General features: G+C 42.0%; 1 protein-coding gene across 3 annotated transcripts in view; it reads right to left on the reverse strand.

Moving 5' to 3' along the window:
- Positions 1–1,745: 1,745 nt before the first annotated feature.
- Positions 1,746–27,256, reverse strand: part of LOC144495698 (copine-3-like) — a 54,688-nt gene continuing 29,177 nt past the window's right edge. For 2 of the 3 annotated variants that reach the window (XM_078216028.1, XM_078216030.1), the window contains exons 5-16: positions 25,645–25,716; positions 25,283–25,366; positions 24,443–24,532; positions 23,024–23,122; positions 17,633–17,719; positions 14,970–15,029; positions 13,971–14,104; positions 11,807–11,861; positions 11,667–11,718; positions 7,797–7,930; positions 5,853–6,089; positions 1,749–2,508 (exon numbers count right to left, since the gene is read on the reverse strand). In XM_078216028.1, coding sequence (XP_078072154.1) covers positions 2,401–2,508; positions 5,853–6,089; positions 7,797–7,930; positions 11,667–11,718; positions 11,807–11,861; positions 13,971–14,104; positions 14,970–15,029; positions 17,633–17,719; positions 23,024–23,122; positions 24,443–24,532; positions 25,283–25,366; positions 25,645–25,716 — 1,212 coding nt within the window. In that variant the 3' untranslated portion in view covers positions 1,749–2,400. Of the gene's footprint in view, positions 2,509–5,852; positions 6,090–7,796; positions 7,931–11,666; positions 11,719–11,806; positions 11,862–13,970; positions 14,105–14,969; positions 15,030–17,632; positions 17,720–23,023; positions 23,123–24,442; positions 24,533–25,282; positions 25,367–25,644; positions 25,717–27,256 lie in introns of all 3 variants that reach the window. The other variant, XM_078216029.1, reaches the window with a different exon arrangement.

Raw genomic sequence — 27,256 nt, forward strand, 5'->3', positions numbered from 1 at the left:
ATGAATGCTTCAGTGTTTTTGGTTTTTACTTAACTCCACCACAATGGTCTTTTTTGGGCTCAAATCAAGCACTCGCATCAATCGCTCAAAACCATTACCCATATAAAAGTCAACACCATGAGTGGGAATTTCCAGTCACGCTTGCCCCAAGACTGGAAATTCCCACCTGAGGTCAACAGACCTTTGCATGGTTGCATTGGGCGGCACGGTAGCACAGTGGTTAGCACTGCTGCTTCACAGCTCCAGGGACCTGGGTTCGATTCCTGGCTTGGGTCACTGTCTGTGTGGAGTTTGCACATTCTCCTCGTGTCTGCGTGGGTTTCCTCTGGGTGCTCCGGTTTCCTCCCACAGTCCAAAGATGTGCGGGTTAGGTTGATTGGCCATGCTAAAATTGCCCCTTAGTGTCCTAGGATGCGTAGATTAGAGGGATTCGTGGGTAAAATATGTAGGGATATGGGGGTAGGGCCTGGGTGGGATTGTGGTCGGTGCAGACTCGATGGGCCGAATGGCCTCTTTCTGTACTGTAGGGTTTCTATGATTCTATGGTCCGTGAATTTGGAACCACAATGCCGCCTCCCGATCACTGTCCAGCCTGGCAACCCCTGCATTTCTAGCCTTCCGCCCGCCCCCCCCCCCCCCCCCCCGCCCTATCGCTACCCCGTCTTAGCATGCCTGGGCCCAACTATGACCCATCCTCTCAGCCATTCTGATCCCCAGCACTCCCCATTGCACCCCCAACAATTCCACCCCCCCCCCCCCCCCCACAGTGGGATGGGAGAAACACCCCTCATATCTTTCAGCCTTGACCTCATTAGTTATGGGTTTAGCACCATACTGCATGGCGGGGGGGGGGGGGTGCTTGATTGCACGCACCCGCCATCATATCTAGGTAACATATTGAAAAGGCGCCCAACATCACTGACGCATTCTTGAAGAACGAGGATGAACCTCCTAAAGAAGATGAATCTCCAGGAACGCAGTGAGGCTCGAAGATGGACCCCCTCAATGGCACTGACACCGGAAAATCCACCCGATAGATGCTCCCCCTAATCATTGCCATAGTGGTCCAGGGTCGCTGGTGGCCTTCACCCCAAATTTCAGAGACAGCCCTGGGCAGGCATTGTTCAGGTAAGTCCTATCTTCTGCACGCCATGCTGTTCCAGATGTATTCTGGACAGACGTGTTTTGATTTTTGACATACAACAAAAAGTATTGTTTCTTGCGCGCTATACAGACAAAACATACCATTCATAGAGAAGGAAACAAGAGAGTGCAGAATGTAGTGTTACAGTCATAGCTTGGGTGTAGAGAAAGATCAACTTAATGCAAGGTAGGTCCATTCAAAAATCTGACAGCTGCAGGGAAGAAGTTGTTCTTGAGTCGGTTGGTACGTGACCTTGCTGCCGTCATGAAGAATCAGATACGAGAGGGGAAGGGGAAGGAGAATTCCAGTTTGGCCTTTACCTGCATCCAATTAGCAACTTACAAATCAGCTTCACTCCGGCCACCAGCGGGATTCCTGATCTGACATGGCAGAGACCAGCCGAAGATCTCGTGGGAAATTCACACTGGCATAACACTGATTTTGGGCCTCCCACTGAATTCTCTCTCCAATGCCTGCCATTGAACTTGCCAATGGGGGAATGGGAGAATTACACCCGTTATATCCTTCATACAACAAAAAGTATGTCATAGAAAGGTAGGCTTTAGCATTTCATGAGATGTAATATAACTTACTCTGGATTGATAATTTAGTGCGTTTTTAAAATCTTTATTCAGCTTTCTTTTTTACAACTAAACATTTTTATAGTGATAAAACATGAAATCTCTAACCAATCTCAATTATTTAATAACAGCAGCTAGTTCATATAAGTATTTGGCCCCAATCTAAAAATTCAGACAGAACATTTCTGACAAAGTTATAAAAAATTTAAAATAAAACATTTGCAGAATAATTTAGAAATATGTAGCACAATTTTTAAAAAAAAGACTGTAATGCCTGGAGCTCTGAAATAAAACTAATTAGTAACCTTCAGCTTTTATAAAATATGCAGGTTTAACCTTTCATCAGAATGGAGACAATTTACAGGATTGGAGTAAAAAAGCAGAAAGAACAGAGTAAACAAGAGCTATAGCAAACTGGATCATTAATAAATTGAGTTACCTGTTGCTGATCAATTCAACCTCCACAAATTTCATTATATTGTTTTATCAAAATTATTTAAAATGTTAAGATGGAAATGAATTTAAATTCATCAGTATTTGAAACATTTTTAAACCAAAAAATACATCGTAAAAAAAATAAGTTTAGTGGCTAATACTGGCAGGATTGAAGATTTCTGCACTCCAGTGAATTTATTTGTAGATCATGCACCAAAGTCAGCTCATGCACTCAGATATTCAGGAACTTGGCTCAATAGGAGGACAGAGTTTGCGCGAGTTGAAGTAGCACACCACTTGCTGGGGTAATTCAGCCAGCACACTTTGAGCAAGAACTTCTTTAGGTGCCTGTTGAATGAGATGAGAAGGTTATCAGCTAGAAAATGCCAACAAACAGCAAATCACAGACACCACACCAAATTTTTAGTCTACACTGTATCATAGATCATATAGGATGCATGTTGCTCAGTCCATTGCGTCTGTTATTGTTGGTTATTTGAAATGCAATCCAATTACTTCAACCTTCCAGTTCTTTCCACGTAGCTCTACAACACTCCCCCCTCAAGTATTTATTCAATTCCTTTTTGAAAGTTTCTACTGAATTCACTTCCAGCACACTTTCAGGCAGGGTATTCTAGATCACTTGCTGCTTTAAAATTTTTTTTATCTCACCTTTGATTATTTTGTCAATCATCTTAAATCTGCACCCTCTAGTTACTGGCCCTACCAGTGAAAACGGTTTCTCCTTATTCATATATGTGATGTTGCACAATGAAGTAACCCCCAACCCCATCCCATCTGATTAAGCTATATGAGTGAGAATAGTTATATACTTCTGCTCTTCGCTCACCAGCCAGTGATTAAACTGGATAGTCAGAAAACTGCAAGCTAGTGAGCCTTGGAGAAACCCCTAGCTAATATAAGGAAAATGGAATCTAAAATGTCTTGACAAGTTGACTTCTTTCACATTGAAATAAAGGACAGAACTAAAAACATTGGCTAGAATCTCTTTCCTCCCACTGCCATCTAAGTGGGACTACGACAGACAAAGGTGGGAAATTAAATTGGGATTGATCCCCAATGTAGATTGCACACCCATTGAATTTCAAATTGGAAGTGACAGATGATACTCCCTATATCTACACATACACGATTAGGCACATTAAAATATTTAAACAATGAAAATGTATCAACCAATGTTCATTCCATCACTTGGTTGTTTGCCCATGGCATCCAGCATTGCAATGGCAGCCCAAGTACCTTCCAAAATTATTTGAGGTTCCAGAAGGCGCCGGAGCAAGGCGACTTCTTGCAAGCTGTGTCCAGCATACCTTCAAATTCTATCTTTTACTCTCGATCTATGCTTCTAAAACTTCATTCTAACTCTTTTAAACTCTCTAGCAATGAAGTTGATCTTTCTCTACACCCTAGCTATGACAGTAACACTACATTCTGCACTCTCTTGTTTCCTTCTCTATGAACGGTATGCTGTCTGTATAGCGCACAAGAAACAATTCATTTCACTAATACATGTGACAATAATAAATCAAAATTATTTAAAACGATTCTTTCCCACAAGATTAGCTGCGGTCAGGGGAGACTGCACTGGAAAGCAAAAGCATCAGCACATTAAAGAGGTGCCTCAATTCCACACAAGTGGAAAACCTGGGCCATAATATTCTACTTCTCTAAAGGGAAACTTGTTTTAATGCCAAAGATTTGCTACTGCTGTAACAAAATTGCAGCTTTTCTGGTATACAATTTTTGTTTTGATTTGTCACATGTATTAGCATACAGTGAAAAGTATTGTTTCCTACATGCTGTACAGACAAAGCATACCGTTCATAGAGAAGGAAAGGAGAGAGTACAGAATGTGTTGCAGTCATAGCTAAAGTGTAGAGAAAGATCAACTTAATGCAAAGTAGGTCCATTCAAAAGTCGGACAGCAGCAGGGAAGAAGCTGTTCTTGAGTCGGTTGGTACGTGACCTCAGATTTTTCTATCTTTTTCCCGGCGAAGAAGGTGGAAGAGAGAATGTCCGCGGTGCGTGGGGTCCTTAATTATGCTGGCTGCTTTGCCAAGACAGCAGGAAGTGTAGACAGAGTCAATGGATGGGAGGCTGGTTTGCGTGATGGATTGGACTATATTCACAACCTTTTGTAGTTTCTTGCAGTCTTGGACAGAGCAAGAGCCATACCAAGCTGTGTTACAACCAGAAAGAATGCTTTCTATGGTGCATCTGTAAAAGTTGGTGAGAATTGTAGCTGACATGCCAAATATCCTTCGTCTTCTGAGAAAGTAGAGGCGTTAGTGGGCATTCTTAACTGTAGTGTCGGCATGGGAGAACCAGGACAGGTTATTAGTGATATCATGCAAAAATTTGCAGCCTTATAATTAATATCAGTGGTATGAACTTCTTATTTACATAATTTGGCACAATCATTCTATTATACCAGTTTGTTAAGAAACTATTTAAAATAAACTCTGTGGGGCCAATCACACTGCCAATTTTATATTTTCTGGTGGAATTTAGCACTTGAAAACAAATTAATGCTGATATTGGCATGTTCAAAACCAATCCCTTTACCAGCTATATCCAACCCATGACTCAAACGTTAGTACACATATTGACATAACTGTGACACACCACAGTCACATTATCCATTGAAGGTTGGTTTTCTTTAAAAAAAATAGAACCAGCTAAAAAAAAGTTTCCATCACGGTAGCACAGTGGTTAGCACTGCTGCTTCACAGCTCCAGGGACCTGGGTTCGATTCCCGGCTTGGGTCACTGTCTGTGTGGAGTTTGCACATTCTCCTCGTGTCTGCGTGGGTTTCCTCCCACAGTCCAAAGATGTGCGGGTTAGGTTGATTGGCTATGCTAAAAATTGCCCTTACTGTCCTGAAATGCGTAGGTTAGAGGGATTCATGGGTAAATATGTAGGAATATGGGGGTAGGGCCTGGGTGGGATTGTGGTCGGTGCAGACTCAATGGGCCGAATGGCCTCTTTCTGGACTGTAGGGTTTCTATGATTTTCTATGAAACAGACAAGTGTAAATGAACAACCCAGATACAAAATGCTTGCGATTTTGTTATTTGCACCATCAGCATCTACTTGTTGGAAATATTACAAAGATGGTTCCATTATCTCTTAGGGGTCTGTATCCCAAGAAATCCCAGTTGTACAATGCACGCTTTTCTTAATTCATCCATTTTCAGTTTTACCAGTCACATTTAGGATTTGCATAAAAGTGATTTACAAGTCAGGTTTTACAAGATTTCATCCATTTGCCTAATCCAGTACCTTGTTACCTTGGGGTGGCACGGTGGCACAGTGGTTAGCACTGCTGCCTCTCAGTGCCAGGGACCCAGATTCAATTCCTGGCTTGGGTCACTGTTTTTGCGGAGCCTGCACGTTCTCCCTGTGTCTGCATGGGTTTCATCCCAGTGCTCCGGTTTCCTCCCACAGTCCGAAACACGTGCTGATTAGGTGCATTGGCCATGCTAAATTCTCCCTCAGTGTACCCGAACAGGCGCTGGAGTGTGGCGACTAGGGGATTTTCACTTCATTGCAATGTTAATGTAAGCCTACTTGTGAGTAATAAATTAACTTTCACTTTACTTTTGTTATTTCAAGCCTGTGAAGTAAGGCTCCCAACTATTATTAGTTGGACAGTGTGCGTGCGTACTTACATTTTGAAACTTCCTAAAAGGCACAAACTGGACGATATCCCGGATAGCTACTTCTCCTGTTGGTGATCTGAGAACACCATCATCACTGTCCAGAAATTCCATGGTGCTGAAATCTGCACCGCCAACACCAATGATGATGATGGACATTGGCAACTTAGAGGCATTCACAATGGCCTGTCTTGTTTCATCTAAATCTGTTATCACTCCGTCTGTGATGATCAACAGGATGAAATATTGCTGCCAAAATTAAAAAAATCCTGCCATAAATTATTCATCAAAATCATACACTGTGAATGGATTAACTTGTCATGATCAAACACAAGGCACAGTTACTTAATGGATAGTTTAATTACAGAGATTGTGAAACAGCTGGATTGTGACTGTTGTAATCATTTCATGCTGAAATTGATTTTATTATCTGTACTCAACCTTGCATTCACCCTCATTTTCTTTGACAGCAGATCTCACTATCTCACTGTGGGCGGCACGGTGGTTAGCACTGCTGCCTCACAGCACCAGAGACCCGGGTTCGATTCCCGGTTTGGGTCACTGTCTGTGCGGAGTCAGCACGTTCTCCCCGTGTCTGCGTGGGTTTCCTCTGGGTGCTCTGGTTTCCTCCGACAGTCTGAAAGACGTGCTGGTTAGGTGCATTGACCCGAACAGGTGCCGAAGTGTGGCGACTAGGGGAATTTCACAGTAACTTCATTGCAGTGTTAATATAAGCCTTACTTGTGATTAATAAATAAACTTCAACTTTTCAAAACAGGCTAACAGGTTCTCCAGGTGCCAAAATGTTAAAGCAAAGGTAAAGCAGGTTTACATATAATATTTGTCTACTAAAATCCAAACATGAATTTCTAAATCAAATACTGGTTTAAAGTATTAATCACTTTCAGAATTTGTCAATTGCTTCAGTTTTTTGAGATCTGTAAAAGTTCCAATCCTTTATGACACATTTACATATTCGGTCAGTAGTTATTCAGACCTCACAAATAAATACTGTTCCTAATGTGGAACATAGTCACGCTGACCAAGAAGTTCAATGATGGTTGTGCTGGAAAAGATGCTGCAATTAGATTACAAGAAATTAAAGGGAAAAAAAGCAGGTTCATTCTCCCAATCACAAACACCTGCTTGAAAATGTGCAGCCAGGCACAAATCAGACCTCATCATTATTTGGTCTCTTTAACCACCCCCACCCAAGTAGCCTAATGGTATTCAATTTCCAGGTTCACAATGAATCAGGAAGCATGTGGTATGGAGGCTGTCCCCTGTCCATGAAACTACATGGCTGCAAGAAGCCATGAATCATAAAATCACAGAATCCCGACAGTGCAGAAGGAGGCCATTCGGCCCATCGAGTCTGCACCGATTCTCTGAACGAGTATCGTACCTAGACTCCCCCCACATAACCCCATGCATTTACCATGGCTAAACCCCCTAACGTACACATCTTTGGACACTAAGGGGCAATTTTACCATGACCAATCCATCTAACCCGCACATCTTTGAACTGTGGGAGGAAACCGAGCACCCAGAACAAACTCATGCAGACATGGGGAGAATGTGCAAACGCCACACAGCCACCAAGGCCGGAATCGAACTCGGTACCCTAATGTTGTGAGGCAGCAGTGCTAACCACTGTGCCACCCAGCGTGACTTCAGCTAAGGAAGAGAAAAATATTGATCCAGGACCCTTTGTCCCCCCGAAATGCTGATACTATGATTACAGAATAGCAATCACTCTGCCATTGCCCTAAACCTTTAATCCTTTGTTAGTAATGATCTTTGAAATGCTAAACAAAAGTGTGACCACTTTCTGCCCATTCTACTTTTGCGCACACAATTCCTCACCAAGACATTGGGCTACATTAGTTCCTTCTTAGCACCTGTTAAAGCAGCTTTACTAACAGTGAGTGTAACTGTAGATGTAAAATAACTTACTGAAGCTTTCGGCTGCTGTGCTGCTGCAGCTGCAAATCTTCCCACATGGTTTATTATTGGAGAAAAGTTTGTGGGTCCATATAACTTGACTTGAGGAAGACAGGTGTAGTAGGCATCGGCTATCCCCTGCACCCCTAAAGAACCCAATCAGTAACAAAATATTAATAAATTAGTCCATTAAACCTTCATTTGGTGCCGCTTTAACCTCAGTCTCAAGTTCCACAAGACACACGATAGTGTCCCGACTATGTTCTATCACAAGACCACCATGATGAGATAATTATTATTTAAACAATCACAATAAACAAATCGCATGCTTGGGATCTCCTTGAACTCAATGCTTCTAAGAATTGGGAATCGCAGTGGAGTGCAACAATTTACAATTTGTAGTGAGTTTTTTAAAAAAACATCTCTGAAGATCTTGATTATGCAAGAGAAATGGCCTAAGTTTCAAAGTGGCAGCTACTCAGCTTCATGAGCTATGACTGGTATGCACATCCGTGCTATTTTACAGAAGAGTTACTGTTTCACATGAACATACGCATGTGCTGGGTGCTTTCATTCTGGGGAGGTAATTTTTAAAAACTTTCTTTTCCCCACCCTTTGCTTCACTAGAAACAACAGACAAAACCACAGATGAGACTGCAGGGATCTTGCTCACTTCTCTCCTATACAAGTTTTCAGAATACATACATTTGATAAATCACTTCAATAAATTTAGGGCAACACGGTGGCACAGTGGTTAGCATTGCTGCTTCACAGCACCGGGGAACCGGGTTCAATTCCAGTCTTGGGTGACTGTGTGGAGTTTGCACATTCTCCCCCTTGTCTGCATGGATTTCCTCCAGGTGCTCCAGTTTCCTTCCACATTCCAAAGATGTGCAGGTTAGGAGAATTGACACGCTAAATTGCCCCTTCATGTCCCAAGATACGTAGGTTAAGTGGATTAGCCACGGTAATTGCGCAGGGTTAAGGGGATGGGGTGGGCCTGGGTAAGATGCTCTTTTGGAGAGTCAGTGCAGGCTCGTTGGGTCGAATGCCCTCCTTTTGCAGAGTGGGGATTCTGTAGTTCAGTAGTTTTAAGATAAAGGAAAGAGCATAGTGCTGACTGTCAGTTCAGCTCATTTCTCAACATCCTCAAGAGTCAAATGGTTCTGGGTGTAAATCCCAATTCACAACTTCAGCATAACTAGTCTGGTTCTTCAGTACAGTACTGAACACAAGAACATAAGAACTAGGAGCAGGAGTAGGCCATCTGGCCCCTTGAGTCTGCTCCGCCATTCAATAAGATCATGACTGATCTTTTTGTGAACTCAGCTCCACTTACCCACCCACTCACCATAACCCTTAATTCCTTTAATGTTCAAAAATGTATCTATCCTTGCCTTAAAAACATTCAATGAGGTAGCCTCAACTGCTTCACTGGGCAGGGAATTCCACAGATTCACAACCCCTTGTGTGAGGAAGTTCCTCCTCAACTCAGTCCTAAATCTGCTTCCCCTTATTTTGAGGCTATGCCTCCTAGTTCGAGTTTCACCCGCCAGTGGAAACAACTTCCCTGCTTCTATCTTATGTGTTCCCTTCATAATCTTACATGTTTCTATAAGATCTCCCCTCATTCTTCTGAATTCCAATGAATATAGCCCCAGTCTTCTCAGTCTCTCCTCATAAGCCAACCCTCTCAACTCTGGAATCAACCTAGTGAATCTCCTCTGCACCCCCTCCAGTGCCAGTATATCCTTTCTCAAGAGACCAAAACTGTACACAGTACTCCAGGTGTGGCCTCACCAGCACATAATACAGCTGCAACATAATCTTGCTGTTTTTAAACTCCATCCCTCTAGCAATGAAGGACAAAATTCCATTTGCCTTCTTAATTACCTGCTGCACCTGCAAACCAACACCTTGTGATTCTTGCACTGCAGCATGCTGCAATTTTTTACTATTTAAATAATAGTCCATTTTGCTGTTATTCCTACCAAAATGGATGACCTCACATTTACCAACATTGTACCCCATCTGCCAGACCCTCGCCCACTCACTTAGATTATCTATATCCCTTTGCAGACTTTCAGTCTCCTCTGTACACTTTGCTCTTCCACCCATCTTAGTGTCATCTACGAATTTTGACACACTGCACTTGAGCCTCAACTCCAAATCATCTATGTAAATCGTAAACAATTGGGGTCCCAACTCTGATCCGAGGCACACCACTAGTCACTGATCACCAATCAGAAAAACACCCATTTACCCCCACTCTTTGCCTTCTGTTAGTTAAGGCATGAAGGTATTGGAAGGTACTGAAGGTATGCTACTTTGTCAAAAGATGGGATGGGAAACTGTGCTTCTGTCTTTCTGTTTATATATGAAAGGCCCTCTTGCATTTTTCAAGAGGAACATGGAGTTTTTCCAGTATTCAGACAAAACATTTTTCTCCTCACCAAACACCACAAAAACAAGATTATCCAGTCGGTCATCTCAGTTGGTCTGACCTCACTATTATTCTATCAGCTACACAACAATCACTACACTTCAAAAGCAATTAATTGAAAGTGTAATGTTTGGAGATATCCTCAGGAAAAGACAGAAGGATCAATATAAATTCAAGGCCATTCTTTATAAAAAACTGTGTCAATTTTATAAACCAATTAAGGGAACGGCATGGGAGACATTAAATATTTAAAATTTAAAGTCAGTTTAACTTGAAAGAAAGAGTTGCAGGATATATTTTTTTAACATGAATACCTTCACCACAGCAATAGTGCTAATTAATATTTTGAAAATCTATAAAGGTCTAGAGGCAGTGGAACTGTAAATAAACATTAATATTTTGATACTGAATCAAATTCAGGTGCTGCGGAGCTATACCATTTGGCTGGTCCAACAATGTATCTAGGACAACTTCTCTCTTCATGTTAGGTATGATTATTTAAACTTATTTACATGGATCCTCCTATTTACCATAGGACAGAATAACACAAAAAAGTTACATCTCTAGAAATTCTTTATTCTGAACCAAAACAACAGAATTGGGGACATTACTAGAGCCTTCAGTTACTGAACTAAAATAGCACTTTCGCAACGACCAGAAGTCCCAAAAACCAACAACATAAGTCGAACCACAAATGAGGTTCAGTTGAAGGAGGGGGAGGAACTGTGGAACAAATTAAAAACCAAAAATGTCAAGGTGCTAATAATATTTGGATTAATTTACGAGCCACACACAAATCTGCACAGGGACAACAGATTAGAGGTTTAAATGCACGGCTGAAAAAAAATTGTGTGGGAGGCAGGCGTTTCATTTCAAGGGGCACTGTCACCAGAAATGGGGAATAAGGAAGTTGTTCAATTGGGACAAGCTCAACTTAAACTGGGCTGAGATCAGTGTCCTAGTGAATCAAATAGCTAGTGCAATAGACAGGTCTTCAAACCAAGGAGGAGGAAGTGAAGATTCAGGGTAAATTTATAAGTCCAAAAATAAAAGACTGTGGAATAGCAATTTGGGTACAATAAATCAGATTGTGTCAGGAAGGGACAGAGTGTTAATGACTGGTAATAGGACACATTAGCAGAAATAGTCTAAAGTTAAAATTAAACATGCCAAATCTAAATGTTCAAAGAATTCATAATAAGGAAAAGTTGAGCAGGTTAAGTCTATACTCAGAAAAATATTCATAACTCACGAGGAGTTGAGGTTTTAAAGGTGTCCTTTAACATAGGAATCAATTATTTTCATGTCACATGACAACAAAGTAATGCCATGTGAACAGCTTCATATCTTAGTTGGAATCGCATCATTACTTTAACAACATCTTACCCTTCATCCTTTCCTTGTAAATAACTATTATAAAATAAGTATATGCTTCATACCTCCACAAAATGGGTTTTCAGGGTTGAAGTTAAGTGGAAATTCGTGAGATACCTACAGGAAAAATGCCATTGTATAGGATGACTTGTACACAGAAATGAAGTATTTGAATATATCTTTTATACAAATGGCCTAATTTTACCTGCCAGGTTGGGGGTATCTGTGCACCAAATCCAAATGCTGGGAATAATTTGTCTCTGTAAATATATAACCATAATTAGACAAATTACTGGAGAAAATGTATACATAATTGAGTGCAAATTATTCTAGCATTAACATGTAATAAATAACCCCACACATTAGAAGCGAGATAACCAAATTGTGAATAGTTACAAAGAGCGATCCTGGCTGATAGGGTTGCTCCATAAGCTGCCCCATCAAGGATTGTAAAGGCAGAACCTGAATTTTAATGGCAATCGAAACAAAAAGTTACTGGGTCTCACGAGTGTTACAAAAGCACAGTCAAATGTAAAAATCCGGGGGGGGGTGATTCTCCCATCCTGCTGTGCTGCTTTTGTAGCGCAGCGGGCCGGGAGACTCAAGCGGAGGCCGTTTCGCGGGCACCCCGCTGGGCGCCGTCAGCTCCGCGCCAGAAATCGGAGTCCTAAAACTGAAGTCCCCGGGCCTGCTAGCATCCCCCCCCCCACTTTCCCCAGAGTATTTCACTCCAATGGGGTTGTTCCCCACTAACGGGAAGCTGCAGGCCTGACCCCGCTGGAATGAAGGGAGGCCATTGAGCCCCCCCCCCCCCCCCCCCCCCCCGCAGAAGGTCGGGTGCCAGGAGGGTGCCCCCAGGCATTGCCACCTTGGCAATGCCAGCCTGGGCCCCCTGGCGCTGCCCAAGGGGGAAAGTGCCAAAACCCAGGGACACTGCCCGCTGGGCATCGGGGCCTCTGGGGAGGGAGATAGGTGGGGGTGAGGAGTCCCGCTGCCACACTGCAATTGAACTGGGTGACAGAGGGAAGTTAGGCCAGCGATCGGGACTGGCTATTGAGGTGGGCCGGGGGCAGGGTTGAGGCTGGCCCGGACATGTTCACGGGGCTTGCCGGCGATCAAGCTAGCCAGCAATCGGGAGACCAGCGGTGTGGGCTACTGCGCCGATCTCAGCGCTGACAGATCGGGGTATGCAGAGTGCCACTCAGTGCTATGCTGCCAGTCTCTCCAGCGGAAATAGGCCTTGCCCACTGATTTTCAGCATGATTCATGCTAGTGCACTCTGCAGTGTGGGAGATTCATCTTGAAATTCCTGCTGAAAAAAGCAGCATTACAATTTTCTTGGGAGAATCGCCTCCCTGGAGTCTCACAATACTCTATTTTAGTGTTATATTTCCATAAAAAAGTTTCAAAATATTTTTCATTATCAGACAGGCACTGGAAACATGATCATACATACAGGTCAGCATATGTATTATACAGCTTTTATCTTCAATTAGATTATAGAGTTATCTACTATAGTTTTGAGAAGCTGGAAACATAAGAACATAAGAAATAGGAGCAGGAGTAGGCCATCTAGCCCCTCGAGCCTGCCCCGCCATTCAATAAGATCATGGCTGATCTGAAATGGATCAGTTCCACTTACCCGCCTGATCCCTATAACCCCTAATTCCCTTACCGATCAGGAATCCATCTATCCGTGATTTAAACATATTCAACGAGGTAGCCTCCACCACTTCAGTGGGCAGAGAATTCCAGAGATTCACCACCCTCTGAGAGAAGAAGTTCCTCCTCAACTCTGTCCTAAACTGACCCCCCTTTATTTTGAGGCTGTGCCCTCTAGTTCTAGCTTCCTTTCTAAGTGGAAAGAATCTCTCCACCTCTACCCTATCCAGCCCCTTCATTATCTTATAGGTCTCTATAAGATGCCCCCTCAGCCTTCTAAATTCCAACGAGTACAAACCCAATCTGCTCAGTCTCTCCTCATAATCAACACCCCTCATCTCCGGTATCAACCTGGTGAACCTTCTCTGCACTCCCTCCAAGGCCAATATATCCTTCCGCAAATAAGGGGACCAATACTGCACACAGTATTCCAGCTGCGGCCTCACCAATGCCCTGTACAGATGCAGCAAGACATCTCTGCTTTTATATTCTATCCCCCTTGCGATATAGGCCAACATCCCATTTGCCTTCTTGATCACCTGTTGCATCTGCAGACTGGGTTTTTGCGTCTCATGCACAAGGGCCCCCAGGTCCCTTTGCACAGTAGCATGTTGTAATTTTTTTCCATTTAGATAATAATCCAATTTGCTATTATTTCCTCCAAAGTGAAACACAGTAAATTGACAAAGGATAAAGAAATTCATTACGTATCATAGTCTTGAATGATTATTCCAATGGCCCAGATTGCCATTAGGTATTCATTATATCCATTGGGATTTATAAAATGTAGTGAGTTGGGCGTACGTGGATCTCCATTAGAGGCAGTGAAATCAATACCAACCTGCAATTTGGAAACATGAAAACAATTACTGGAAGCATGAAATGAAGTAAAGCATGTAGAATCTTGTATTAATAGTCGTCTTCTAAATAAATTATGTTTAAATAGTATAGGAACACTTACGGTCAGAATTAACACTTTACTTATCCAACGAACAGTCTAAAATGCTTTTGTATCAAACATTGATTGTTAAAAATGGAGATGTTAATTTATTAATTGTTTTACTAGGATACTTGGATGAACATTCTTGTAAATTGAGCATCATGGGGTACTTAGATGAGTGACTTATTTGCTCAGCAAGCTTTATGTAAGTATAGCTAGCTTCCAAACATAGTTTTTCTGGCAATGTAAAATAAAGTAAAGTTTATTTATTAGTCATAAGTATCCTTACATTAACACTGCAATGAAGTTACTGTGAAATTCCCCTAGTCGCCACAGTCTGGCTCCTGTTTGGGTCAATGCACCTAACCAGCACGTCTTTCAGACTGTGGGAGGAAACTGGAGCACCCGGAGGAAACCCACGCAGACACAGGGAGAACGTGCAAACTCCACACAATCTCCTGAGGCCAAAATTGAACCCGGGTCCCTGGCGCTGTGAGGCAGCAATGCTAACCACTGTGCCACCGTGCTGCCCCATGGTATCAAAAAAAGAAAATCGCAGTGGGATAAAAAGGACAAAAAGGCAAGGTATACACATTTGGAAGACCAAAGGCACAAGTAATTTGGCAAAATTGTTAACGCCACATCAATATCAGCTCTAGTTCCTACAACTATAATATTTCATGGCCTTCTGCTTTGAGAATTCGAATAAACCAAGCAATCACCAAACATACATTTGCTCATTTCATCAACCAGGACATTTACTCACAGTAAAGTTCAGCTGACAACCACCCATAATGTAATCCAGGAAAGTGTACTCTTTCACGATCTGCAAATTAAACACCGTTTTAGTTCTCCAAAAATCGAATGTTGTTTTACCTCAGGTTTTCCCGAAGTAATTTCTAGAAGCATTTCTGTATGACAGGAAGACAGGGTCTGCACAGAAGATTTTAAGCCCCACTTCTTCCACTCACTTTCTATAATGCAAAAAATGATGATCGAATGGTGCTATTTGAAAATAAACTACATTTCATGGAATCTCTAAGCACAGGAGGTCATTCAAGCCATCGAGCCTGCACCAACAACAATCCCCCCAGGCCCCATCCCCGTAACCCCTCGTATTTTACCCTGCTAATCCCCCTGACACTAAGGAACCATTTATCATGGCCAATCAACCTAACTCACACATCTTTGGAGTGAGGGGGGAAACCGGAGCACCTGGAGGAAAACCAGGCAAACAGGGGAGAACATGCAAACTTCTCACAGTCACCCACGGCCGGAATTGAACCTGGGTCCCTGGTGCTGTGAGGCAGCAGTGCTAACCACTGTGCCACCGTGCTGCCCATTACAGTTGATGTATTCCAGAGAGACAAAGGCATTTATTTTTGCACAAAAGAAACACAAACACCAGCATTAGGGGCAAAAATTAATGAAAAACAAATATCAGGGGCATGAGTTTGTAAAAAGATTTCATAATCTCCCAGAATCCCTACAGTGAAGAAGTGTCATTTGGCCCATCAGGCCTGCACCGACTCTTACCCAGGCTTACCCCATAACCTCACCTATTTACCCCACTAATCCCCGTGGGACACTACGGAGCAATTTAACATGGCCAATCAACCTAACCTGCACATATTTGAAATGTGGGAGGAAGGAGGAAACCCACACAGACACGGGGAGAACATGCAAACACCACACATTGTTCCTTTTATTAAGATTCAGGATCCTAGGTTCGGATTCAACTACTTCGCTCTCCACTTTCCATGTGCAGGGGAAGTTTTGTTTTACACAGAGGGTGGTGGTGGCCTGGAATGCACTACTAAGTGAGGTGGTTGAGGCAGATACGTTAGCGACATTTAAGACTTATCTGGATAGACACATGAACAGACAGGGAGTAGAGGGATACAGGCGGTTGGTCTAGATAGGACAACATAATCAGCACAGGCTTGGAGAGCCGAAGGGCTGTTCTTTGCTCTCTTTGTTTGTTGCTCTCTTAATGAAGAATTCTATCATATTATGGTTGCTTTCCCCCCCGCCCTCCCAAGGAAAGATTCCACATTAATTAATCCTTTCTCATTGCATTGTACTCTGACTAGAATAACCTGTTCTCCTTTTGGTTTAGCTCACCCTTGCAGACATTGTCAACTCTGCACTCTGAAGCTGGACTTCAATAGGAGAATCAACAGAATCTGCTGCTGCAGTAAGGAGTTTTAAATTCTGCCTTTGGCTTCCAAGCCCTTTTCTGGCGTTTTTTCTGGAGATTTTCCTTCTGCAGCTTCTTCTAGATCAGAATGCTTTGTTGATTGTTTTCTCAGTCTTCCAGCATTTCAGTTTATTTCTAGATTCTAGCGAGGTTCTGGGTTTTTAGTCCCTTGCTGCCATTGTTGTGGGGTGTTCGTTACAGATCAGTGCATCATAAAAGAAGTGCCCGTAGTCTGTCTCAGGTTAACAGTAAGTCTTTATTAACTACTATAACTATTTACACATGTACAGTGAAGGGTACAGGCCAGGAGTTATCTCCAGGCTTAGGTCTACATGCGCCTCTGCTCAACACCGCATTGACCCCTGGGTCTGGATCATGTGCCTTCTTCCATCACTGTGTGGGCGGTACTATACCCAGTCCCACATTAACCATCTATCGACCAGACCTTTATACTACAAAAAAAGAGCAAATGGCAGATAGTGTTTATCACCATTTCACGTTTCACCAACAGATTCCAATGTCCCAACATCCCTATCACTTCACAACTAGTCCTCATACCCACATCTCCAAAAATTCCCAAATTTCGAACTTCCAATTTTTTCCTACATGTTGTTCTCTCCTTCTTCCTTTTCTCTTTCTTTCTTGCCATCCTCTCCTCTGGCCAGCACTTCCCCTATTCCATCTCTCTTCATCCATCTTTCTCACCAACCCAATGTCTCCTCCTATCCCCTCTGCCACCTTCCACATATGTTACAGTTAACCCTCCCACTCGGCCTCTGGCACCTGCTTCACCGTTTTCCAGTACTGAGCTGGGAAAACAGCAGCTTAGTTTTTAAAGCACCATTATGCATATAATGTGTTTGCCAAATAAACGGATAGCAAACAGATTGTCCGCATAAAAACCAAGCTGCTGACTCAAATGCTGCAAAATTGACAATGACGCAGCCGCGGTCCTGGGCGCCTGAAACAGAGCTGCTGAGGCTGAAGGAAGCCGTTTGGATGAAAGGTAAGTAGCAGCGGTGGTTTCAGACACAAAACTGAGGGTAATTGTTGTGGCAGGATGGAGTGCGATAAAGGAAAAAGACTGGGAGCAAGAAAGTGAAACTTGATAAAGCCGAAAGAAATAGTAGGAATGAGAACAAAACAAAATAAAAGCAATATGTTAAACAATCACTGCAGCAGTCAGGACTAAACTCCTCAGTAATCAAATAAGGGCCAACATTTCTTACCTGGCATAATTTAAAACTCACTATTCCTGAGTTCTTGTAACTTTTCTTTTTCTGTTTCTTCTTTGGATGAATACATTCAAACTCTGCCTGCCAGAGAAATTCCATGGGCATTGTGATTACATATGATAAGATCATAAAAAATTAAAATAATTCATTAAAATCACCATCTAAATTATAAAACCAAGGACAATGTCAGTAGATTACTGCAAAGAACAGCCGATGTAACCTTACTCAGAGGTATTACCTCACAACGCTCTGCTAGAAATAAGAAGCAAAAAAAAAATTTCAGAAGAGGATGCTGCAATATTATATTAAACCATTTCCCCCAAAATTTCTTTGCTTTCTCCTCGCTTCACACATACTACAATAACTACCTGCATTGATATAGCGCCTTTAGTTTAGCCTCTCAAGGTGCTTCATAACAGAGCTATCAAACAAAATTTGTCACCTGTCATGTAAAGATGTATTTGAAAGATGATCAAAAGCTTGGACAGATAGAGGTCAACAAATGCCCTGCAGGAGGAGAGAGGGGTAACGAGGTAGAGATTTGAGGAAGAGAAATTCCAGAACTCAGGGTCTTGGTGAACGTGTCTTTAGCTTGCGTAGGATTGGTGGAGAAAAGAGATATAAAAGATTTGGGTGAAGATATTAAAGGGATGGTCAGCGAATCTGCAGAGGACACAAAGATAGGTAGGAAAGTAAGCTGGGAAGTGGACATAAGAAGGCTACAAAAAGATATAGATCGGTTTAATGAGTGGGCAAAGATCTGGCAAATGGAGGAAAATGGGGACACGAGATTCTTTTGGCAGATAAGGTAAAGGAGAATCCAAAGAGCTTCTACAAATACATAAAGGGCAAAAGAGTAACAAGGGAGAGAGTAGGGCCTCTTAAGGATCAACAAGGTCATCTATGTGCGGATCCACAAGAGATGGGCGAGATCCTAAATGAATATTTCTCATCAGTATTTACTGCTGAGAAAAGCATGGATGTTAGGGAACTTGGGGAAATAAATAGTTATGTCTGGAGGAGTGTACATATTACAGAGGAGGTGGTGCTGGAAGTTTTAAAGCGCATTAAGGTAGATAAATCCCCGGGACCTGATGAAGTGTATCCCAGGACATTGTGGGAGGCTAGGGAGTCCCCTAGCCGAGATATTTGAATCGTCGATAGTCATGGGTGAGATGCCTGAAGATTGGAGCGTGGCAAATGTTGTGCCTTTGTTTAAAAAGGGCTGCAGGGAAAAGCCTGGGAACTACAGGCCAGCGAGCCTCACATCTGTGGTAAGTAAATTGTTGGAAGGTATTTTGAAAGACAGGATCTACAGGCATTTAGAGACGCAAGGACTGATTAAGGACAGCCAGCATGGCTTTGTGAGTAGAAAATCATGTGTCTCAAATTTGATTGAGTTTTTTGAAGGGGTAACCAAGAAGGTAGATGAGGGCAGTGCAGCTGATGTTGTCTACATGGACTTTAGCAAGGCCTTTGACAAGGTACCACATGGTAGGTTGTTGCATAAGGCTAAATCTCATGGGATCCAGGGTGAGGTATCTAAATGGATACAAAATTGGCTTCTTGACAGAAGCCAGAGGGTGGTTGTAGAGGGTTGTTTTTCAAACTGGAGGCCTGTGACCAGCGGTGTGCCTCAGGGATCAGTGCTGGGTCCACTGTTATTTGTCATTTATATTAATGATTTGGATGAGAATATAGGAGGCATGGTTAGTAAGTTTGCAGATGACACTAAGATTGGTGGCATAGTGGACAGTGAAGAAAGTTATCTCCAATTGCAACGGGATCTTGATCAATTGGGCCAGTGGGCTGACGAATGGCAGATGGAGTTTAATTTGGACAAATGTGAGGTGATGTATTTTAGTAGATTGAACCAGGGCAGGACTTACTCAGTTAATGGTAGGGTGTTGGGGAGAGTTACAGAACAAAGAGATTATGGGGTACATGTTCATAGCTCCTTGAAAGTGGAGTCATAGGTGGACAGAGTGGTGAAGAAGGCATTTGGCATGCTTGGTTTTATCGGTCAGAACATTGAATACAGGAGTTGGAATGTCTTGTTGAAGTTGTACAAGACATTTGTAAGGCCACACTTGGAATACTGTGTGCAATTCTGGTCACCCTATTATAGAAATGATATTATTAAACTAGAAAGAGTGCAGAAAAGATTTATTAGGGTGCTACCGGGACTTGATGGATTAAGTTATAAGGAGAGGCTGGATAGACTGGGCCATTTTTCTCTGGAGCGTAGGAGGCTGAGGGATGATCTTATAGAGGTCTATAAAATAATGAGGGGCACAGATCAGCTAGATGGTCAATATTTTTTCCCAAAGGTAGGGGAGTCTAAAACTAGAAGGCATAGGTTTAAGGCGAGAGGGGAGAGATACAAAAGTGTCCAGAGGGGCAATTTTTTTCACACAGAGGGTGGTGAGTGTCTGAAACATGCTGCCAGAGGTAGTAGTAGAGGCGGGTACAATTTTGTCTTTTAAAAAGCATTTAGATAGTTACATGGGTATAGAGGGGTATGGGCCAAATGCAGGCAATTGGGATTAGCTTTGGGGTTTTAAAAAGGAAAGTGCGGCATGGACAAGTTGGGCCGAAGGGCCTATTTCCATGCTGTAAATCTCTTTGGCTCTATGTGGGAAAATGTCAAATTGTCCATTTTGGCAGGAAGAATCAAAAAAGCTTATTATCTAAATGGTGAGCAATTGCAGAACTCTAAAGGATCTGGATGTCCCAGTACATGAATAACAAAGTTTACTCTCCCTCATGAAATAATTCCACTAGTACACTAGGCAACTAATTCATCAATGGCTAAAAGTAGAAGTGTGAAAATGTGTAGTCAAAATTCTGGTGCAGACTTCTTCTGAAATATGCAGAACTAATTGCCACACCTAAATATATCCTCAGTTAAACAAGATGTCATGAGCAGCTTTAATAACATGGAACTATCCTAAGCACATGGGATTGCAGGTAATACCTTGAGATTGATAGAAAGTTGGTTAGCAGATAGGAAGCAAAGAGTTGGCATAAATGGGTCTCTTTCTGATTGGCAGTCAGTGCCTAGTGGGGTTCTGCAGGGATCTGTGCTAGGACCCCAACTGTTCACATTATATATTAATGATTTGGAAGAGGGAACTGAATGTATCATCTCCAAATTTGCAGATGACACAAAGTTGGGTGGGAGGGTGAGCTGTGAGGAGGATGCAGACATGCTTCAGCGTGATTTGGACAGGCTGAGTGTGTGGGCATGTGCATGGCAGATGCAGTATAATATGGATAAATGTGAGGTTATCCACTTTGGTAGCAATAATAGGAAGACAGATTATTACTTGAATAGGTGTAAATTGAGAGAGGTGGATACTCAACGAGACCTTGGAGTCCTCGTGCATCAGTCGCTGAAAGTAAGCGTGGAGATACAGCAAGCAGTATAGAAGGCAAATGGTATGCTGGCCTTCATAGCAAGAGGATTTGAGTGTAGGGACAGGAATGTTTTGCTGCAATTGTATAAGGTGTTATTGAGGCTACATCTGGAGTATTGTATGCAGTTTTGGTGTTAAGAAGAGTGAGAGGGGATCTCATAGAAATTTATTAAATTCTAACAGGGTTAGACAGGGTAGATTTGGAAAGAATGTTCTCAATGGTGGGGGAGTCCAGAACTAGGAGTCATTGTCTGAGGATTAGGGGTAAGTAAACCTTTCAGAACTGAGCTGAGGAGAAATTTCTTCACCCAGAGGATGGTGAATGTGTGGAATTCACTATCACAGAATGTAGTTGAGGCCAAAACACTGTCTGATTTTAAGAAGGGGGGGGGGGGAGATCAGGATATTGAATTCGATGATCAGTCATGACCAAGATGAATGGCGAAGCAGGCTCGAAGGACCGAAGGGCCTCCTCCTGCTTCCAGTTTCTATGAAATTACTAAAACACTAGATTGTTCAGAAACAAGTAGCACATCACAGGGTCAAGTTATCTTAGTTCTCACCCATAAAATTTACAATACGTACTCGTAGCAGTCAGCCACATCATCATAGGCAAGCACTCAGAAATTCACTATTATTTACATGCTTCACTGAATGCATTATTATGTCTTCTGCCCTTTAACCTGCCTAAAATGGGATTTTACAAGGAGGTAGCATTTTTGAGTTACTTAGTTAAACTTTGTGTAGTAAAAAGCCACTGTTTGATCGCACCAACGAATTGCATTTATATTGAGCCTTTAAAGGAGTAAAACACCCCAAGGTGATACACAGCAGCATCATCAAATAAAATATGAGACTGAGTCAAGTGAGGGGAATTAGATCAGGATAGGAATACTCAATATGACCAAAAGAATTAGCCAGTCTGTGATAACTTTAAACAAAGTATATTTTGATATATGCTAAGTGCTGTGAGAGCCATCAGATATAACACTAGAAAGTCAAATCTACACATGGTTCTCAACATTTTAAAGTATTTGAGAATTTAAGCACTATTAAAATATAAAATAGCCAAAACATGTGGGAAACAGAATTTTGTGTACCCGGTGAGAACTTTTGCCAGCAATCGGAAATTGTGGAATTTGGAGAAACAATTTTCATTCATTATTGGTCAAATAATTAGGCGAAATATGCACCTGAAGTTCAAATTTGTGATCGCGATGGGCAAAGCTCTTCAGGGAATGTGCCAACTCTGAGAATTACTCCTTTGGAATATAGTTTTGAAAGCAGCTAGGAAGATTTTTAAAAATTCATTCATGGGTCGCCAGCGCTTATTGCTCATCTCTAGTTACCCGAGGCCAGTTGAGAGTCAATCACATTGCTATGGCTCTGGAGTCACATGTAGGTCAGACCGGATAAGAACGGCATATTTCCTTCCCTAAAGGACATTAGTGAACCAGATGGGTTTTTCCGACAATTGACAATAATTTCATGGTCATCAGTAGATTCTTAATCCAAGATATTTTTTATTGAATTCAAATTCCACCATCTGCCGAGGCAGGATTCAAACCCAGGTCCCCAGAACATTAGCTGAGTTTCTGGATTAATAATCTAGTCATAAAACACTAGGCCATCAATATTATCAGATATTACAATTTATACCTGAACAAAAATAATAAAAATGGACCATAAATACAAGACACTTACTAATAAATCTTCACAAGAAGAAACTTCTTTACTTAGAGTGGTTAGAATACAAAAGTTGTGATTGCGTGTTTGAGATAAATAAAATTTAGTGCTTTCAAAAGGAAACAAGATCGGTACATGAGAGAACAGGGATAGAAAGATATTCTGAAAGATATAAATGAGGTAGATGGAAAGGGAGGAGACCTGTGTGCGGTTTAGAATAGTTAGGTGAATGGCCTATTTTCAGCACTGTATATTCTATATAATTCTCTGTCAAACCTACCGGTGAGCTGTAGGATGCTTCTAGCAGTTTGGTCATATTAGTCTCAAATATTCCAATTAGGTCATGTGATCCATCATTGTCATAGTCATAGCAATCCACCTGAAAAAAATTACATTTTGTTGTAACCTGAAAAATTACTACTTACACATTTCAAATTTTAATCTGCAGTATTCATGAGCCTTTTGTTGCTGATTGTTGCAACATTCCTCTGTACATTACTCCCCTTTGTTGCTCGTCATAGTACTGGTTATAAACAATATGCATTGTAAATCTGCAACAAAAGTCTCAGCAGGCTTGATGCCAAATCATCCTTGTGAAATATCAGAAATGATCAGATAGACATTTCTGACATTTTTGTGAAAATGCAATCCAAATTATAAAGATTGAGGGATAAAATAACAATGATTTAATGACCTAGATTTTGTGAGAAATGGTCATGAAGTGTTATCAACACTTGGAACCTGAGCTCCCTCAACTATCTTATTTACATGCACCAGCATTGTTAACCCATTAGGCCCAATATACATTCAAATCTTATTTCAATTCATGTGCACCTCATTGAGCTCTTGAAAACTGGCTGGATAAGTCATAGGATGAGGACAGGATGAATGTATTTAAGCAACCAGTGAGCACATGACAAACAGTTAAGGATAGTGCCTAAGAAAATGTTTGCCAAACTTTGATTTAGCCTAAACTGACGGTTTTATAAAAAAAAATAGAACTACTTATTGAACTAATGCCAACAGTTGGAGTTGACAATGGTTTTCTTTCTGAATGGTCTTTATTTACGAATCTTCTCGCTTCAACTCATGACACCTAAACATTTCTAAACTACCCATCACATATGTTCAAAGCCTTTTCTGTTGCTAGTTACTAGTACAAAGAAATTTAACCAAGGACAAAAATGTATCTAATGTATTGCTTTATTTGCTTCACTCACAAATGAATACAATCTTTCAGTCTGGTCAGTCCTTTACAAGAATATTGATGGCAATACAGGTAGACGAATTTGCTGACGTGATTTTGAATTAATCACTATGAAAGATATTCAAAATACTATCTATTTCTCAACTGTTTTTGGTAAATCAATATCCATAAGATGCGAAATGTATTTGTTCCTCTTCATGATAGCACAGTGGTTAGCACTGCTGCCTCACAGTGCCAGGGACCCGGGTTCGATTCCCTTCTTAGGTTACCGTCTGTGTGGAGTTTGCACGTTCTCCCCATGTCTGCGTGGGTTTCCTCCGGGTGCTCCGGTTTCCTCCCACATTCTGAAAGACATGCTGGTTAGGTGCATTGACCCGAACAGGCGCCGGACTGTGGCGACAAGGGGAATTGCACAGTAACTTCATTGCAGTGTGAATGTAAGCCTTACTTGTGACTATTAAATAAACTTTCAATATAGATAACGTAAAGTACCTTGATAGACCTCTCTAAGTCACCACTGCACAGAGACCGCAAAGGGATTTTAAAGGGTTTCCAACTTGGATTCAGGTTGTTCTTTATTACCTAAAATGAAACGTAGGAAATACAGTAACAAAATATAACAAAAATGTTGCTTTGAATTAGAACAAATCCCTTGTTATCTGTGTTCAATCAGCTTCCTCCATTGGTTTTGTGATGTCAGATTGATAAACATTGAAGTGCTATCTGTCCCTGGTGTACAGCTGATACAAGAATATATTTTACCTGAAATAGTAGCATCACATTTGTTAAGACCACAGCAGATGTTATTTGCCGAGCAAGCCAAATCCCAGAGGGAAACTTGTCTTACTTAACATGACACTTTTGACCATTCCCCACTCCACCTTGATCACCCCCACCCCAGCAGTCTCGACCCCCCACCACTCCCAATCTCCTCTCCCATCCCGGGAAGCCCCGACCACCCCAGAAGGCTGACCCCCATCCCCCCCCCCAACCCAATGGCCAGCCCCAATCGCTAGCCTCCCTCCTTTTGTCACCATCAAAATGTGGAATGGCACCAGGACCCCCTACCCATCTTCCTACCCGATACCTAGTGGGCTGTGCCAAAGTGCCCCTTGGGCATTGCCGCTTTGCCCCTTTTTGTTTTTGTTTCAGATTCCAGCATCCACAGTATTTTGCTTTTATAAATACAGAACATCCTAATTGCTATGCACTTAAAAGGATCAAAGTGTTGGATGGAGATAGCTAGTTTGCACAAGGAAGAAAAGTAGACAATTGTATATTAAAAATAAGAGCTAACATGTAAACATAAGCTCTTCAAATTTTAGGTCTCACCTCTGTCCTATGCACCATTTGCCATCTTCCATCCTCAGTCAGTTTGTAGAACTCTAAATAAGGGTCCGACTTCCCAAAGAAATCCTGATCACCACCAGTGCGAGTAACACAATGGAACAACAAATATTATTACCAGACAGCAAACGTGAACAACAATCACTGTGCAGATAATACTCTTAGGTAAGGTATAAAACTCAGAGATAAAAGGCAAAACTGATAATGCTGTTAATCTGAAAGAGAAATTGTTGGAAATAAAACAGTCAATGTTGCTGAAGGGGTTCTACCGAAATCACAGGCCAATCTTCCCTCTTTTCAGTTATAGAACCAGCTGTGTATTTTCAGGTTTGATATACAAAACCCACCTTTTTATCCAGATTCCGTGCCTGTGCTTCAAAATTTACCGCCCGGTTATCTTTCACCTCCTCTGCAAAAATCTTGAGCAAGAAGATAAAGAAGAGAATAGAAATCAATTACAAACAGGACAATCAAATAAGTTTCACGTCAAGTATCTGAACTGGAGACATTGGCCAAAGATCATTAGCAAAATTCACATCGACCATTTTTATGCTCAGAGAGGAAACAGCTTGTTTCAGAACAATGAGGTCTGAGATGTCCTTGATATTGAGTATTGGACCATATTGCAATACAACCAGCATGGCAGAACGGGTGGCACGGTGGCACAGTGGTTAGCACTGCTGCCTCACAGCTCCAGGGACCTGGGTTCGATTCCCAGCTTGGGTCACTGTCTGTGTGGAGTTTGCACATTCTCCCCGTGTCTGCATGGGTTTCCTCCAGGTGCTCTGGTTTCCTCCCACAGTCCAAAGATGTATGGGTTAGGTTGATTGGCCATGCTAAATTGCCCCTTAGTGTGCTCGGATGTGTATGTTAGGGGGATTAGCAGGGTAAATGTGTGAGGTTGGGAGGATAGGGCCCGGGTGGGATTGTTGTCGATGCAGACTCGATGGGCCAAATGGCCTCCTTCTGCACTGTAGAGATTCTATGAACAATGGGACGTACAGGTAAAAAAATACACTACCGGTAACACAATAGAGACCCCCAGATAAGTGGGTGCATGGAACTGGTCAGAAACAAAGCAATATATTGTAGGCCAGAAGAGGCTGGGAGTGACAGAGGTTTGGGATCTCTGGGCCTAGGGTGTACAGAGGTAAAATGGCCATGTTGTGGGTCCTTTAATGTGGAGTGCGAAGAAGAACTGCTGCTTCTCCTGGTTCCACATTCAGTTGTTACTAATCACCTTTGTTGCTGGGTTTACAGCACTCATTCTGCCAAGTATTTCGGGGCAAACCAATGTTACAGTGCAGACCCCTTAATTTTCTTGTGCAAAGGGCTTAACACCTGCTTCAGGCTTGGTTATGGTACTGACGGAGGGTTGTCCAGACTCAAAATGTTCTCTCTCTACAGATGCTGTCAGACCTGTTGAGATTTTCTAGCATTTTGTGTTTTTGTTGTAATGGGTATGCAACGCTTTATTTATCTTTATCCAATATGGTGGGAGGTGCACATCTGGCCAGAAGTGCACGCATGCTTCGAGCCCACTGTTCTGAGGCCTTGGGTGTCCACAGCGCACCTGAAAGAAGGTTCTACATGACTGAGTTTCTAGGCCACAATTTTCCTTCCTGATTCTTCACCTTTTAATTCTTCCTCCTAGTTGCTAGGATCTATATCACTCAATTCAAAGTTACAACTAATTAATACCAACCATTAAAGATTTGCATTTTGTCAGTTATTCTAATGTATTAAATTTTTAACAGGTTATCCAAAAGACCTATTCATCAATCTTTAATTTCAAAAACAACCAATTTATGTGCTTGTAGGGTCCACTGTTCTGAACACTTCCCGTACAAAGACAGGTGAGCAGAGTTGAGATGATCTCAGTAGTGAAGATGCATTTCTGTACCACTGATTCATCCCTCCCTCGCCACCAACATTTTCATTGTCTTGTTTATTAGAGCT

Source organism: Mustelus asterias, chromosome 7, assembly GCF_964213995.1.
Source record: "Mustelus asterias chromosome 7, sMusAst1.hap1.1, whole genome shotgun sequence".
Classification (NCBI taxonomy): Eukaryota; Metazoa; Chordata; class Chondrichthyes; order Carcharhiniformes; family Triakidae; genus Mustelus; species Mustelus asterias.